Source organism: Gymnoscopelus braueri (assembly GCF_963280865.1).
Source record: "Gymnoscopelus braueri genome assembly, chromosome: 11".
Taxonomy (NCBI): domain Eukaryota; kingdom Metazoa; phylum Chordata; class Actinopteri; order Myctophiformes; family Myctophidae; genus Gymnoscopelus; species Gymnoscopelus braueri.
In genome coordinates, this window is record NC_137613.1 from 3,889,127 (window position 1) to 3,904,472 (window position 15,346).

The following is a 15,346-nucleotide window of genomic DNA, read 5'->3' on the forward strand; positions in this document are numbered from 1 at the left end:
AAATTCTTTACGTTCTCTAATTGTGTACCTGTATAGTAAGTAATGCAGATGTTTAACAATTTGACTCTTGAGAGTGTGAAATGTTATACTCAAGATTTAAAGATCTATAAGGGTCCATTTGGTTATCAACTCTCCATCATTTAGCTGGGGACCACCTGGAACCCCCTCAAGGACCACTGGTGGTCCCCGGACCACTGGTTGAGAACCATTGCACTGACAAGTCCCGGAAAAGACGCACTGTGATTGGTCAGTAGTCAACGCGCTGTGAGCGCTGTGATTGGCCAGTAGTCACTTTGAGTGTCAGTTTGCCTACGCTAAAATGACGGCCGCGATACCAGTTGCTCCAACGAACTGCAGAGGCCAATGAGGTGTCTAGGTTTCTATATCTATGGACAAACTGATGTTGTTCTTTCTCTCTTCCTTGAAGAATGACGTCACTGACCACCTGGAACTACCTGTGTCTCTCACAGGTGGAGTCGCCCCCTTGTGGTGAAATGTGGGATAGGTATTTTTCCTACTGCTCATTCCAAGACACAATAAGGCTCTTAAACATACAAGAAACATACATGATAAAACACACATGTGGGAATGCCTCAGTGTTTAGGGAGCCTTAACACTGAGGCTACCATAGTGTATTAGGGGAGCCTTAAAACTGAGGCTGCCTCAGTGTTTAGGGAGCCTTAACACTGAGGCTGCCTTAGTGTATAGGGGAGCCTTAAAACTGAGGCTGCCCCAGTGTTTAGGGGAGCCTTAACACTGACTCTGCGTGTCCCAAATAATCGCCCGCCTCTCATTGAAAATGAATTACATAGGCGCGTTGGCCGCTTGCCGTGTGAAAGGACCTTTATTATACATGACCAATGAGCTGTGGCCATGTTGTCATGACAACACTATGAATATCAATACACAGGAACAACGACAGACTGTCAAGAATACATTTATTAAACTATTCATACTTCTACACATGATCATACAATAACATGTGAAGAATGAGAATAATATCACATTCATATTCAATGAAAACACAATCATGGAATGAGTGAGGAAACAATGATGTAATAATGAATCAATGAATAAACAATGATTGATTTGAGTTCATAAACACATTTAGTAGATGTTTGAATCCAGAGTGATTGTCCATGCAAGTCCATGCACTCTGAAAATAACCGATCTACAAGCTCACAACGCGTCACAGGCTCGTTGTGAGCTTGTAGATCGGCTATTTTTGGCACCAGCCAAGTATAAATCAGGCATTACGACGCCATCATGGCCCTAAAAAATACATTTTAGACTAAATCAACTGTAGATTTAGTCGACTAAAATCTTATGATATTTAGTCGACTAAAACTAGACTAAAACTAAAACATTTCAGAATGACTAAAATATGACTATAATTTGCTGTCAAAATGAACACAATGTGTCACTTTGTGATGTAGATCTTAGCTAGTAGATAGCTTGTAGATCTGCTATTTTCACCAAAGAGATCTGGTGTAGAGGTGGGAAAAAGCAGGGGACCAATTACAGAACCCTGGGGGACCCCAGTCAATAAAGTATATGGGGTTCAAGTGGTTAAAGGTTTATATATACAAGAAACAATATTATTACTGTCATAATTACATGATCAAATATACAGTTTTCCTCTGTATATTGTGTAAAAATATCAAAAATAAAATATTACATAAAATATGAGTTTGTATCATAAGAGACACAATATGACACTGATATTTACATCATCATCATCATCATCATCAGTGTTGATGGACAGTATTTATGATACATATTTATAAATGTATGGAGTGGAGGTTTGTTCACTTCTATCTAATCTAATCTAAGATCTAAAGCTCCCTGTGGTGATGACTCATTTTATACCATAGAGTTTGACATTAATATGGATTTGACCAGGGACCCCCATTTGAACATATTTGTGCCACGGACCCCGATACAAGATTTAAGGTTATAATGTTCTAAAATATATATTTATTTTAAAAAAATGTTACATTTTTTAAAGTAGCAGATTTACAAGCTCACAACCCGTCGCGATGCGACACGTTGTGAGCTTGTAGATCTGTTACTTTCAAATAGCCAATATATACAGAGGTTAACGTGTTTAAACTGAGTTAGGGACCAGTCGAAATTTACATAAGGGGGGGCATGGAGGAAAATAGGGGAGGGTCATGCCTTTCTAATTTTGGTCCAAGGGAGGGTCATGCAATTTTGAATTGATAAAATAGTCCGTTTTTTATATACCTTTTTAGTACAGCAGAACAGTAGTCAATGACCCCTCTCCATTTCAAAGGATACAAATAATTCAAATCAAGTAACACCTTGTCTATTTAGAATCAATGACGGTCGTTAACAAGCCATCAACGCACAGCGAGTGTGAACGACCCAGTCAAATCTATTCAGCGTCTTAACGATGGTGGTTGAACAATTAAGCAAAACTTCAACAGGCGTTATTGGAGAGATGCATTATAAATAGGCCTACTATAACTGGATATTCATAATCATTTGAAGTAATTCTGTGCATGTGATTAATGTGGATCTATATGGACAGTTGTGTATAGATGCCTAGCTCCACAAGTAAAACCAGAAGCATCAGGCCATAATTGATAGCCTAATTTGTTTTATGTAGGCAACAGTGTAATTGTAGTCACTGTAGTTGATAATTAAAAGAGTGACAAAAGTTTTAAACTACTGGTTACCAAATATTCAACTTTCTTCAATCTGACCAGGATTCAATGGGTTTCCCATATGTAAGATGAGAACACTATCCATTCTGCTACCACTACTACAGATACACTGTGCATTTAGCAAGACTGACTACACTACATCAATGTTCTAATCAATGTGGAAAGCAAAACATTGGACATATCAGTTTTAAATGTCATGTTGTATTTGATGGGGAGGGTTAGGGGTGTCAAGAATTTCACAATACGATACATGATGTTGGGCATGATATCGATATGATATATTATTAATGTTCTTTTCTCATGTATCATCAACATTGGCCATCATCTTATAAATAACGTTATAAAGCAAGTTAGAAACAATTACAAAGTGCTTTGTACACACAAATAAATACATTTGTGCAAGCTTAATGGAGAAGTGAAGTTCTCACTTATAAACCCATTGTTTCAGAGGACAGATAGACACTAATATAACAAATATAATATAATATAAGACTGCATAACTATAAATTCCACAAACCTCATATTCTTGTCATCTGGACTTTACCAACCAAGTGCAGCCTAGTTATTTCCAACAGCTAAAAAAATCTATAATACCAGATACAGTATAATACAATCTTAGATTAGATGTAGGCCTATTTGAGAGTGCAGATGCATGTCACATTAACGAGCGTCAACGAGCATCAGCTGACACACAACACCTCCCCTCTGCAGTGCTTTAAACTGAAAGTGACTGACTGGAGTCTGCTTCATTTCTCTCCAAAATACTTGAATATGATGGAGGACATGATTAATAATTACTATGATTATGATAAGCTTTACATTTCATATCATACAGTAAAAACTCCTAACTTTCACCGGCAAAAAAAAATAAAGTGTTTTTTTTTTATTAAAAAAAAAAATTAAAAAAAATTACGATACAGTATGACATCATGACAATACCTATCATCACATTTTAATACCACGATAGGCTATATCGTGACACAATATATCGTGACACTTCTAGGCGGGGAGGGTTACTCTTTTTTTTGTAATCACTTGGGGAGGGTCATTGATTTTTTTTTTTTGTCAAAGGGAGGGTCATGGCATTTTAGATCAGGGCACATACATTTCCTCCATGCCCTTATGTAAATTTCGACTGGTCCCTTAGAGACGACTGGTTCTCAAAGTAGGGTCCAGGGGCCCCTGGGGGTCCTTGAGGGGATACCAGGGGGTCCTAAGCTAAATCATTAAATATACAGCATCAAAATCAGTATAACCACGTCAACCATCACTGCTGTTGGAAAATAGCCGATCTACAAGCTCAGAATGTGCCGTAATGTGACGTGTTGTGAGCTTGTAGATCTGCTAGTTCAGGATTTTATCATTTGTAACATTTTTAACAACACAAATCTTGTCTTAAGGGGGTCTGGGGTCAAAGGTCAAACGCATTGGGGGTCGTTGACATGACAACGTTAGAGAAACACTGAATCTACAGGAGCTTTAATGTGTGACTGTCACTGTGCTGCTTATTACATCATCATGATGATGTCACCGTGATGTCATGATGAGTCACTCATGCCCAAATATGGAGTCCATGACGTCAGACTCATCTAGTCTCAAAGTATCCTGGCAACAGTGGTAACCATAACAACCTGCACTCACTCAAACATGTTGAGTAACCATGGTGACCTGATGTCATCCTCACATGACTCTATCTCTGCTCACACAGACACACTGAGGAGGAGGGGGTCCAGTATAACCAGAACCCAGCATAGAGAGGTTCAGAGAATGTGTTCTGGAAGGTGTACAGGTGTGCCAGTGAGTCAGAGGACCCTTTATAGAAGGACAGAGTCCCAGCAGGCCAGTCCAGATACACTGATACTCTGTTAGAGTCAGAGAGACTGACAGGGAGGATAGTGTCCTTCCTATTGTGTCTGACAGTGTAACTGTTACCATGGAGACCATCTCTACAGTCCAGACTCCAGGACTTGTCATTGTTTCCAAGCCTAGAGTCACCACCATCTCCTTTCCTGCTGATCCCTCTGTAAGTCACTGCAATAGAAACCTCTACACTCCACTCTACCTCCCAGTAACAGCGTCCAGTCAGACCCTCTGTACACAGAACCTGAGGCCATACATCAAACCTGTCAGGATGTTCAGGATATGATTGATACTGTCCCCATGTCACCTTTCTGTTGTTCTCAGACAGAGAGAGGAGGCTGTGTGCTGTGTTTGTGTCCAGTGTGAGAGGATGGAAATCTGATGAGAAAAACAACACAGTAAACATTAAATACATCATTCACTGACTGACACATTCACACACACACACACACACACACACACACACACACACACACACACACACACACACACACACACACACACACACACACACACACACACACACACACACACACACACACACACAGAGAGAGTCCTACCGGAGACTACCGCCGGTCATCAAATTATTGTCTTGGGAATGAGACAAAAACTAAAAAAATCAATTCAAGTCTCCATGGGGGGTGTAATCCATAGAAAAAAAGTCATTTTAGGGGGGGAACTATCCCTTTAATATCATTTTTAAAACATTTTAAAATAGTGTAAATAGCAGATCTACAAGCTCACAACGTGTCAGAGATACAAGGTTTCTGCCCGACGACAACACAGTAAAATGTGAGTCAGATTGTCTTAAAGCCTCCAGGTGAGAAGTGACTTTCTGTGAGAAAATGTTTACATTAAGTTTATGTGAAATGACATCAATGTGGAAAAGTACTCAAATGTTTTACTTAAGTAAAAGTATCAATACTGCAATGTATAAATACTCTGTTACAAGTAAAAGTCCAGAATTCAAAATGTACTTGTGTAAAAGTACAAAAGTAAAGTAAAGTTAAAATGTACTTAAAGTACCAAAAGTAGAAAGTACTCATTATGCAGAATGTCCCATTTCACAATTTTTTAAATGTATAAATTGTATAAAAATATTTTGAATAGCAGATCTACAAGCTCACAATGCGTTGCATGGAGACGCATTGTGAGCTTGTAGATCGACTATTTTCAAATGGCCGAAATGTATAGGTCTGTTAATGTATGTTTTGTAAGAATAATCAAAATCCTCCAAGTAACTAGTAACTTAAGTTTTCAAATAATTGTAGTGGAGTAAAAGTACAATATGCCTTTGAAATGTAGTGGAGTAGAAATAAGAGTACTGAAAATAGGAAATACTCCAGTAAAGTAAAAAGGTTCCTAAACTTTTAAGGCTGCAACGCCCCTAAATAATCATATTTGAACTGGGGACCCCTCAAAATAATCATATTTGAACTGGGGACCCCCCACTCTGACAAGCACTTGTCAGGGTGGGGTAGTTGTAGGAGTTGAGCCATTACATTTAGTTTGACTCGGTTCCACATATAAATATTGTGAAAATAGCCGATCTACAAGGAGTTGTGAGCTTGTAGATATATTTTATAGTATATTTATAGCCGATCTACCACTTATAGATCGGCTATTTCGTAGATCGGCTATTTTCACAATATTTGCCTCTTTTTTTGCGTAATATTTGACAATTTGGCCAATTTGGTATTAAAAAGGTCTTAAAAGTCCTTAAATTGTAACATTATAAATGTGCAGATACCCTGTATACACTTATACTGTATGTTGGTTTGTTTACTGTTGAGTGAGAAAACAATGTTACACATTAAGATAATCATCTGGGGACCCCCCACAATAATTCGGGGACCCCCCTGGGTCCCAGTTTGGAAACCACTGTGTTACATAGAAAACATTCAGCATCTATAAGTTAGCAACACCTCACACCATGGTGTGAGGTGTTGCTGTAGATTGGCTATTTTAGTTATTTTTGAAATATGGAGGAATTACAAGCTGATTTACAAGCTCACAACGTGTCACGATGCGAGGCGTTGTGAGCTTGTAGATCTCCTATTTATTATGTACATTCTATTTTTTTTTTCTGTACTGCAGTATTTACATCTACAAGCCGATCTACAAGCTCACAACATGTCATGATGCAAGGCATTGTGAGCTTGTAGAGCGGCTATTTATTTTATTTTACCACAACCCAATCTGCAAGCTCACAATCTGTCACAATGCAACTCATTGTAAATTGATAGATCGGATAGTTTTGTATTAGAAAAATAGCCGATCTACAAGCTCACAACGATTGCATATCTGCAATTTAATCAATTCATTAATTAAAAAGTACACAATATGAGGTGTTGTGAGCTTGTAGATTAGCTATTTTTTTTTACTATAAATCATCTTCAAGCTCACAGCATGTTATAATGTGACACGTTGTGTGCTTTTGGTATTTTTCAAATATAGCCGAAATACAAATTCAGAACCCGTCACAATGTTACCCATTTTGAGCTTGTAGATCGGCTATTTTTACCTAATTTTATAATGTAGCCGATCTAAAAGCTCACAACACATCATGATGTGATGCATGGTGAGCTTGTAGATCTTATTTTATTTATAATCTACGATCCAATCTGCAAGCTCACAACCTGTCACAATGTGACGAGTTGTGAGCTTGTAGATCCACTGTTTAGAAAACGTTAAAGTCCATATAAAAGTTCATCACACGTTAAACAACATATTGTATATTATGTTTGAAATACAGCTGATCTACAAGCTCACAACCTGTCACAATGTAACTCATGAGTTTGTAGATCTTCTACTTTTGAGTTTTAAACAAAGCCAAACTATACAAGCTCACAACGTATCGCATTGTGATCCTTTTGAGCTTGTAGATCGGCTATATTTGTGTTAGATATATTGAGGTCTGAGGAAGATCCAGCAGGCTTTAAACATCACATTCATGATGGTAATAAACCATTTAACTTATGGATCATAATTATTCCAGTGCAGAGTTCTGCTCTGAATCTGGCTTTTTAAATTAATTTGGATGAGCGTGATCTTCTACTTGTTGATGTTTGAAATAATTCACTACCTGTCACATTGCAACATGTTGTGAGCTTGTAGATCGGCTATTTTTGAAATATAGCCAAAACTCATAGCGCATCATAATGCGAGACTTTGCAAGGTTGTAGATCTGCTAGTTCTTGTAATATAGCCGATGTAAAGGGCTTGTAGATCGGCTCACAACCTGTCACAATGCGACAAGTTGTGATCAGCAATTTGTATTTATTTGTAATAGTCTATCTAAAAGCTCACCACACGTCATGATCAGGGTTTCCGTTAGCCGGTATTTACCAATTAAATGTAATATTTAGTGGCCGATTGGGAAAATGCTGTTATTAGACTATTTTATGTCTGTCTGTCTGCAATGGATAAAGTGGTGAAAGTTGGTGACACACATACATTGCAGGCAAGTTATAAACCTTCCTTGTACCATCATTCATGATGACATAATTAACATTAACAAAACTAAACAAAAGCTGTAGGTTTTGCATATTAAGGTTGAATGAGATGTAGGGCCCAAAACATATATTAATGTGTTTATACTGTGTAACGTATTCACGCAAGCTGTTCATAACGCCCACTTTATTCAGTTATTTTTTAGAAAGCGACACCTCTGCATGATAGAGTAGATAGATATCACTAGCCCACTTCATTCTTTGGCCGGTAAAATATAATCCTGTCGGTCAAGGTGGCCGGCCCAAAAAGTGCCTTGCGGAAACCCTGGTCATGATGCGTATTGTGAGTTTGTAGATTGGCTCTTTTTATGTTTGAAATACAGCTGATCTACAAGCTTACAACCTGTCTCAATGTGACACGTGAGCTTGTAGATCAGCTTTATTCTAAATATTGCCGATCAACAAGCACACAATGTGTCACAATGTGAGGCGTTGTGAGGAGTTGTGAGGTGGAGTATATTTCATAACATAACATACACATTTGTTAGCATTATTTAACTTCACAAGTATACAAGTAGCCTACAGGAGGAGAGAGGATTCAAACAGAGAGGTGACTGTGGGTCTGAGCTGGGTGGGGGGTTACAATTAACATTCTCTTTGTTGTTTGCCTGGGAGGTCTGTCTCCATCCCCCTTCCTGCTTCATACAGGTGCAAATCGAATCAGGGGCTCAAAGTGTGATCTATTGTTTGTCTGGGTGGGGTCTTACTTTTGAAGGCTGACCCCCACCCACCTATTCAATGCTATAAAGACTATGACATGTAAGCTTGTAGTGTGTGTGACACTCAGTGGCCGTCAGGCTGCTGAGAGGACCTCAGGGTCCATGGAGAGCTGTTTTGTACTTATGCAATAAATGGAAGCAAATAAACCTCACTGACTAGTGAAGACTCAGATTCATTCTACAACCCTTCATTCTCACCACTGGAACAACAAACTAACTACAATATGGCGTTGTTGGCAACTACAAAAGTGTAATAGAACCTTTAAGTATGTGGTTTCCAGATACCACAGAGGCATTGGGTCTCATTCACTAAGCTCAAGTCCTCACATATTTTGTACTTATGTGCATATACGTGACTTCCCACGTTCAGTATTCATTCATCTTTTTTTTTTTAACGTGAATTTGGGCGGACACTCAAACTCAAGTCTGCTTAGGAACAGACTTATATGCCTTAAACCATTCGTATATGTTATTAGAATGCCTTATTCTTCATGAAAAATCAATGACGATAGTGCCAAACCTCAAATAATGTTTTATGTGCCCAAAATGTGTCAACATATTAAAAAAACATATGTCAAAGATCTAATGCTTGGATGCATATGGTAGACATGATGCAAATTCAACCGAGTATTTATTTTCAGTTGACACATTTAGAGCTGAATTATTAGGTCCTTTTGCATGTTTTCCGTTCCTGCAAATGTGGCCACAGTTTCACATATTGGACTTTCATGCCAACAACATATGTTGTGCTATTAATTTATAATATTGACCACATCACATCACACTTATGTCTTGTGATCTGATGAGGATACAGTATGGATGAAATCTGTGTCTATAATATCCATTCACCATTCTGACGTAGGACAGGATATGTTGTTAATAATTCCTAAGGACAGGTTTATCCTCAGTAATCATAAGCGTGATCTGGTCCATAATCGGATCTCAGTGTTCCTGGATTCCAACGTCAAAATGTTACCTCAGTCAAATGTGAGCATTATTTAATAGAAAAGGCTTCTATAATATCCTTTCCACGTTTTATTAGCATATTATTTGGTGGTGGGGTTAAACTTTATAATTTCTTATTCTCATTATGAGAGCATTACTTTATTAACGTTCAGCTGATCCATCGTGCGATCGAGGGACTCACTTCTAGACAGAACAGATGCACAAGTTGTCAATGTGGTGCGACTTATCTGTTTTTTTTCTTCACGTGGGTTATTTCTGGTTGCCTTTTATGGTGTTAAATGGGGCGTGGAACAATACAAAGGATCTACACGGGAGCAAACTAGTGACTTTAAAACACAAATGAGATACACATGTAATCCACACAAATCATGGCTCTGCACCCTCTTTCATGAATCACACGTCAGAATTGACTTATCCCAATATACATATGTTATTTATGACCAGGATATACACCTTATTTATGACCAGGATATACACCTTATTTATGACCAGGATATACACCTTATTTATGACCAGGATATACACCTTATTTATGACCAGTATATACACCTTTTTTATGACCAGTATATACACCTTATTTATGACCAAGATATACACCTTATTTATGATCAGGTTAGTTTCTGTCAACCCACATGACCTTAGTTTTCTGAAAAACTTAAATGTTGTATTCAAAATGTAAAAAAAAAATATATAGGGCTGAAGTGGTTCATGCATGTGTTGTAATAATAATCTAAATCTGCAAAGTAACTAGTAACTAAAACTGTCAAATAATTGTAGTGGAGTAAAAGTACAATATTTGCCTCTGAGATGTAATGGAGAAGAAGTAAAAGTATTGAGAATGGGAAATACTTTGGTAAAGTAAAAAATCCTCAAAAGTGTATAAGGAAAGTACTTGAGTAAATGTACTTAGTTACTACACTACTTATACAATGTCAATGTGTGATATTGACACAGACAGAGAGATACTCACATTTTGTACTGAGTTGAGTAATGAGTTGAGGATTAAGACAATCTTCTCCTCCATGTTTCACACTGTAGGAAACAGAACAACAATGCATCAATGTCTAACTGTCTAACACAACGTCTCCACTACCTGACACTACAGTGTTTCTGCTATCATTATCTTGGCCCTGCAGCCCATCCAGACATACTCACTGCTGCCCAATTTGGATCTCATCACCTCCTCAGACTCCACCTTAACCCCTAGCACTCCACTCTCCTTTATCCCTTCTTAATGCAAGTTTACTATGCAGATATATCTTGTTCTTAATGCAAGTTTACTATGCAGATATATCTTGTTCTTAATGCAAGTTTACTATGCAGATATATCTTGTTCTTAATGCAAGTTTACTATGCAGATATATCTTGTTCTTAATGCAAGTTTACTATGCAGATATATCTTATTCTTAATGCAGGTTTACTATGCAGATATATCTTGTTCTGGTTTTATTTTGAAATACTACTGGAAATAGAAGTAGCCAGGTAGCGTACTTCACGCTATTGGGATGGGAAATCAGCAGCTTTATGTTATGGAACGGGGAAACGCAGTTTTTTTTTTTTTTGCTCTGAGAGGGGGAAAAAAGCGTGAGAAATGGCAAGTGTGGTGTGAGGCGTGAGAACAGGTTAAATTGCGTGACTCTCACTCTCAAAGGGTGAGAGTTGGCAGCTCTGAATCTTAATGCAGGTTTACTATGCAGATATATCTTGTTCTTAATGCAAGTTTACTATGCAGGCAGATATATCTTGTTCTTAATGCAAGTTTACTATGCAGATATATCTTGTTCTTAATGCAAGTTTACTATGCAGATATATCTTGGATATGTCTTTTTATTTCTCAACCACAAATGTACGGAATGTTATTTAGATAGCATGTTATTTAGACATATGAAAATATCCTGATAGATGCTGTGTTGACTCTGGACTTGATAAAACACAGTGGACCAACACCAGATGACATGACACCCAAAATCATCACTGACAGTGAAAACTTCACACTGGAGTCAACACAGCATTTACCAGGAGATTTTAGAGGACTTTGTGCTTCCGTATGTTTACAAGCTTTATGGAGATGCTGATTTCCTTTTCCAGCAGGACTTAGCACCTGCCCACACAGAGCCAACACTACTAGTAACTGGTGTACTGACCATGGTATTACTGTACTTAACTGACCAGCCAACTGACCTGACCTGAACCCCACAGAGAATAGATGTTGTATTGTCAAGAGGAAGGTGTGAGACACTAGACTCAACAATACAAATGAGCTTAAGGCTGCTATCAAAGCAAACATGGGCTTCCATAACACCTCAACAGAACCACAGGCTGATCACCTCCATGCCACGCCCCATTGATGAAATCATTTGTTCAAAAGTAGCCCAGACCAAGTATTGAGTGCATAAATAAACATACTTTTCAGATGGTCGACATTTCTGTATTAAATATCATGTTTTCATGCGCAATGAATCTAGAATATATGAACGTTTCACGTTTTTAATTATATTACGGAAGAAGGATCTGTATATTTATATAACCTTATTTGTTTGTTGGTTAAAGTATTAACTAAATATGCATATATATTTGCATCTATTTGTGACTATGTCTACACTGACAAGAGTGAATACACTGTTAAGGGACAAACATGAGGGAAGAACTGCACATTCACTGTACTATCCAACATGGACACAGCCCAAGTCTACTCACATGGAGTTCTCCAGTAGGCCTACTGAATCATTCACCATGCTGAGGCTCAGGTCCAACTCTCTTAGGGAGGGATGAGAGTTTACAGCTGAGGCCAGAACTTCACAGCATCTCTCTGACAAGTCGCAGTGAGCCAGTCTGAATGAAGAATGAAACACCAGATGAAAAAAAAGAAAGAACTAAAAAGTGCTCCTCGGAGTACAGGTCTCCGCCAGGTCAGTTATTGTGGGCAATGTTCGGAATTCGCCAATCAGGATGGAATATGAAAAATTGGATGGAACCATCTTGATCACTTGACTATTGATAATGTGTACCGATTTGCATGATGTTTGGACAAAATAATATAAAGTAATATAAAAAAGAAAATTGATGCAAAAATCGGCCTCCTAGTGGCGCTATAATAGGGCAATGTTAAAAGGGTGGCATTTGTTTCTCAACGTAGTGCAAATTCAGTTCATGATTTGCGGCATTTTGTTCAAAACGGGCCACTCCTGCAAACTTTAGATGTCAATCTTAGCCAATCAGAATGGAATATGAAAATCAAACTGATCCGTCTTGATCTCATTACTATAGAGATCATGTGTACCGATTTGCGTGAAATTTGGATAACATCTTTAGGCTTAATATCGAAAAATGTGTTTTACATAAGTCGGCCTCCTGGTGGCGCTATAAAAGGCAAATGTGAAAAATGCAGGGCAAAGGTTTTTCCTTGGCCTCTATAGAGTGTGCATACAACGTTTTACACAGATCGTGCAGTTATAGGTAAAAACACGAATCGGCCTGTTATAGCGCCACCATGAGGCTATTTTGAACATTTTCAAGTGGCATTTCTTCCTCGGCCTAATGGGAATGTGTATGCAAAATTCCACGGAAATTGCATGCTGTGTTCATGATTTGAGGAATTTTGTTGAAAACGGAGCACTCCTGCAAACTTTGGAAGCCAATTTTAGCCAATCAGGATGGAATGTGAAAAATCTGAAAGAGCCATTTTGTTTAATGACTATAGAGATACTGTGTACTGTTTTGTGTAATTTTTGGACAAAATATGTAGGAGTACTGTCAAAAAATGTGTTTTGCACAATTCTGCCTCCTGGTGGCGCTATAAAAGGCCCATGTGAAAACTTTGGGGCAGAGGATCTGAATTGGCATCCAGGGAGGGTGTGTGCACAGTTTCGCTGCGATCAAGCCAACGGTGCTGGAGATTAGCTGTACACAGACAGAATGACACGTTACAATATACATTATTCCTGGATTGAGAACCTGGACCTGGCCGTGATGGACTGTCAGGGTTTTGGACTAGTGACCCAAGAGGTGGAAAGGAAAAAAAGAAAGAAAGAAAGAAAGAAAATACAGCAAGAATACAATACAACAAGAAAGAAAACAAAGACAGATTCTTAAGATTCTGAAGTTCAGCTCACACACACACACATACAAGGCTGTTACTACCATCAAACACTCAATATAGATCATAATATACTGATGCCCATTATTTATGGGCATTGAAGGGACAAGTACAGACAGACACAGAGATCTCCAGACAGTGTATTAGTCATTTTAAACTTGAGTACACTAAAATATGTATCTGAAAATATTTTAGGTTAGAAATAAGAAATGTAGTTACATGAACAGGCTTCACACTGCCCCCCCTCCGTGTCTCTGCGTGAGCTACATGCTAAAAACTTCGATCGAACGATCCCATAGCCAGAGGGGACGGGACTTACGGCTGAGACTGTGATTAGTTTGACAAAAATAGGCTTCCGTTTCAGACTGATCCTTCAAAATAAAATGCACAACTTTTTGTAGGGTGTTCATCTAGTGAAATCCCTATTACTGAAATGAACACTTGCACCCATTAATATCAATATAAATAATCAAAACTAGAAGATGATGAAGATCTGACTAAATACATCCAAAAACGATAGTGTAATTTTGTATCTCAGCATGGCAGGACATGGAGGTAGGCTTGGGTTCCCATGATATCATTCTTATTAATACATTCTCACCACAGCATTCACATTATATTCACATAATACAGTACAACATAAATCGGATGAATGTATCTTACTTTAGGATTTCCAGTCTACAGTGCACACTCTTCAGTCCAGCAAAGAGCAGAGGTCCTGATTCCTGCAGGTTGTTTTCGCTGAGGTCCAATTCTCTCAAATGAGAAGGATTAGAGCTGAGAGCTGAAACCACAACTTCAACCTCTGTCTGTCTGAGGTTACAGCCAACAAGTCTGTAAATACAGATTAAATAAGAGACTATCAAAACAAATGATACCTAGTTCACTGTCATGGAAGTTAACTAAGAGATCTCCTACTGTATCTAGTTACACAGACATAAACAGTTTAAGTATGATCAGAGAACAGGGAAGTAAACAACAGATGAAAAGTTCATGTAATGTAAGTAATCTGAGTAACCAAGCTCACTGTTTAAAAAGCCATCCTCTGTACACCCCTTCACTAATGGTATGGTCTGTTTTCATGGTAGAATAACTCATAAAGAGGACACATATGAATAGTTTGAGGACTTGAGTTCTCCTGTTGTTCTGTGTGTACTAAGGTTGGGGTCGTCTGTCGGCCAATCGTCACATTTTTAATTAGGCAATTTTGGACGATATTTGTCATTTTATTTTGCAAAATATATGTATCCTAATGGTCTGCCTCTTTGAGAATTAAACTCAATACTATTCAAATATAGCCAAATTAAATGTAAAGCGCAATACAAAGTGTGCACAAAATGTTAATTTGGGCTAATAATGATTGATGATGATGATGATGAAGGCACGCTCGTGTTGCTCTTATTTCCAACAAGTCTAGGCTACAAAACTCAGCCCCCTCCCCGGTAGGTAGGTAGGTAGGTAGGTAGGTAGGTAGGTAGGTGTAGGTAGGTAGGTAGGTAGGTA

The 15,346-nt window shown here is 38.1% G+C and overlaps 2 protein-coding genes across 2 annotated transcripts in view; both read right to left on the minus strand.

Annotated features, from left to right (window-relative positions):
• Positions 1 to 3,231: 3,231 nt before the first annotated feature.
• LOC308095028 (neoverrucotoxin subunit beta-like) overlaps positions 3,232 to 15,346 on the minus strand; it is a 75,326-nt gene continuing 63,211 nt past the window's right edge. The window contains exons 2-4 of the mRNA XM_080441943.1: positions 12,445 to 12,579; positions 10,718 to 10,779; positions 3,232 to 4,928 (exon numbers count right to left, since the gene is read on the minus strand). Of these exons, the coding sequence (XP_080298069.1) occupies positions 4,381 to 4,928; positions 10,718 to 10,779; positions 12,445 to 12,482 (648 nt within the window). The 5' untranslated portion in view covers positions 12,483 to 12,579 and the 3' untranslated portion in view covers positions 3,232 to 4,380. The remainder of the gene's footprint in view (positions 4,929 to 10,717; positions 10,780 to 12,444; positions 12,580 to 15,346) is intronic.
• Positions 14,503 to 15,346, minus strand: part of LOC308094792 (protein NLRC3-like) — a gene marked incomplete at its 3' end in the record, with an annotated part of 39,477 nt that continues 38,633 nt past the window's right edge. Inside the window, exon 8 of the mRNA XM_080441618.1 lies at positions 14,503 to 14,599. Within this exon, the coding sequence (XP_080297744.1) occupies positions 14,503 to 14,599 (97 nt within the window). The remainder of the gene's footprint in view (positions 14,600 to 15,346) is intronic.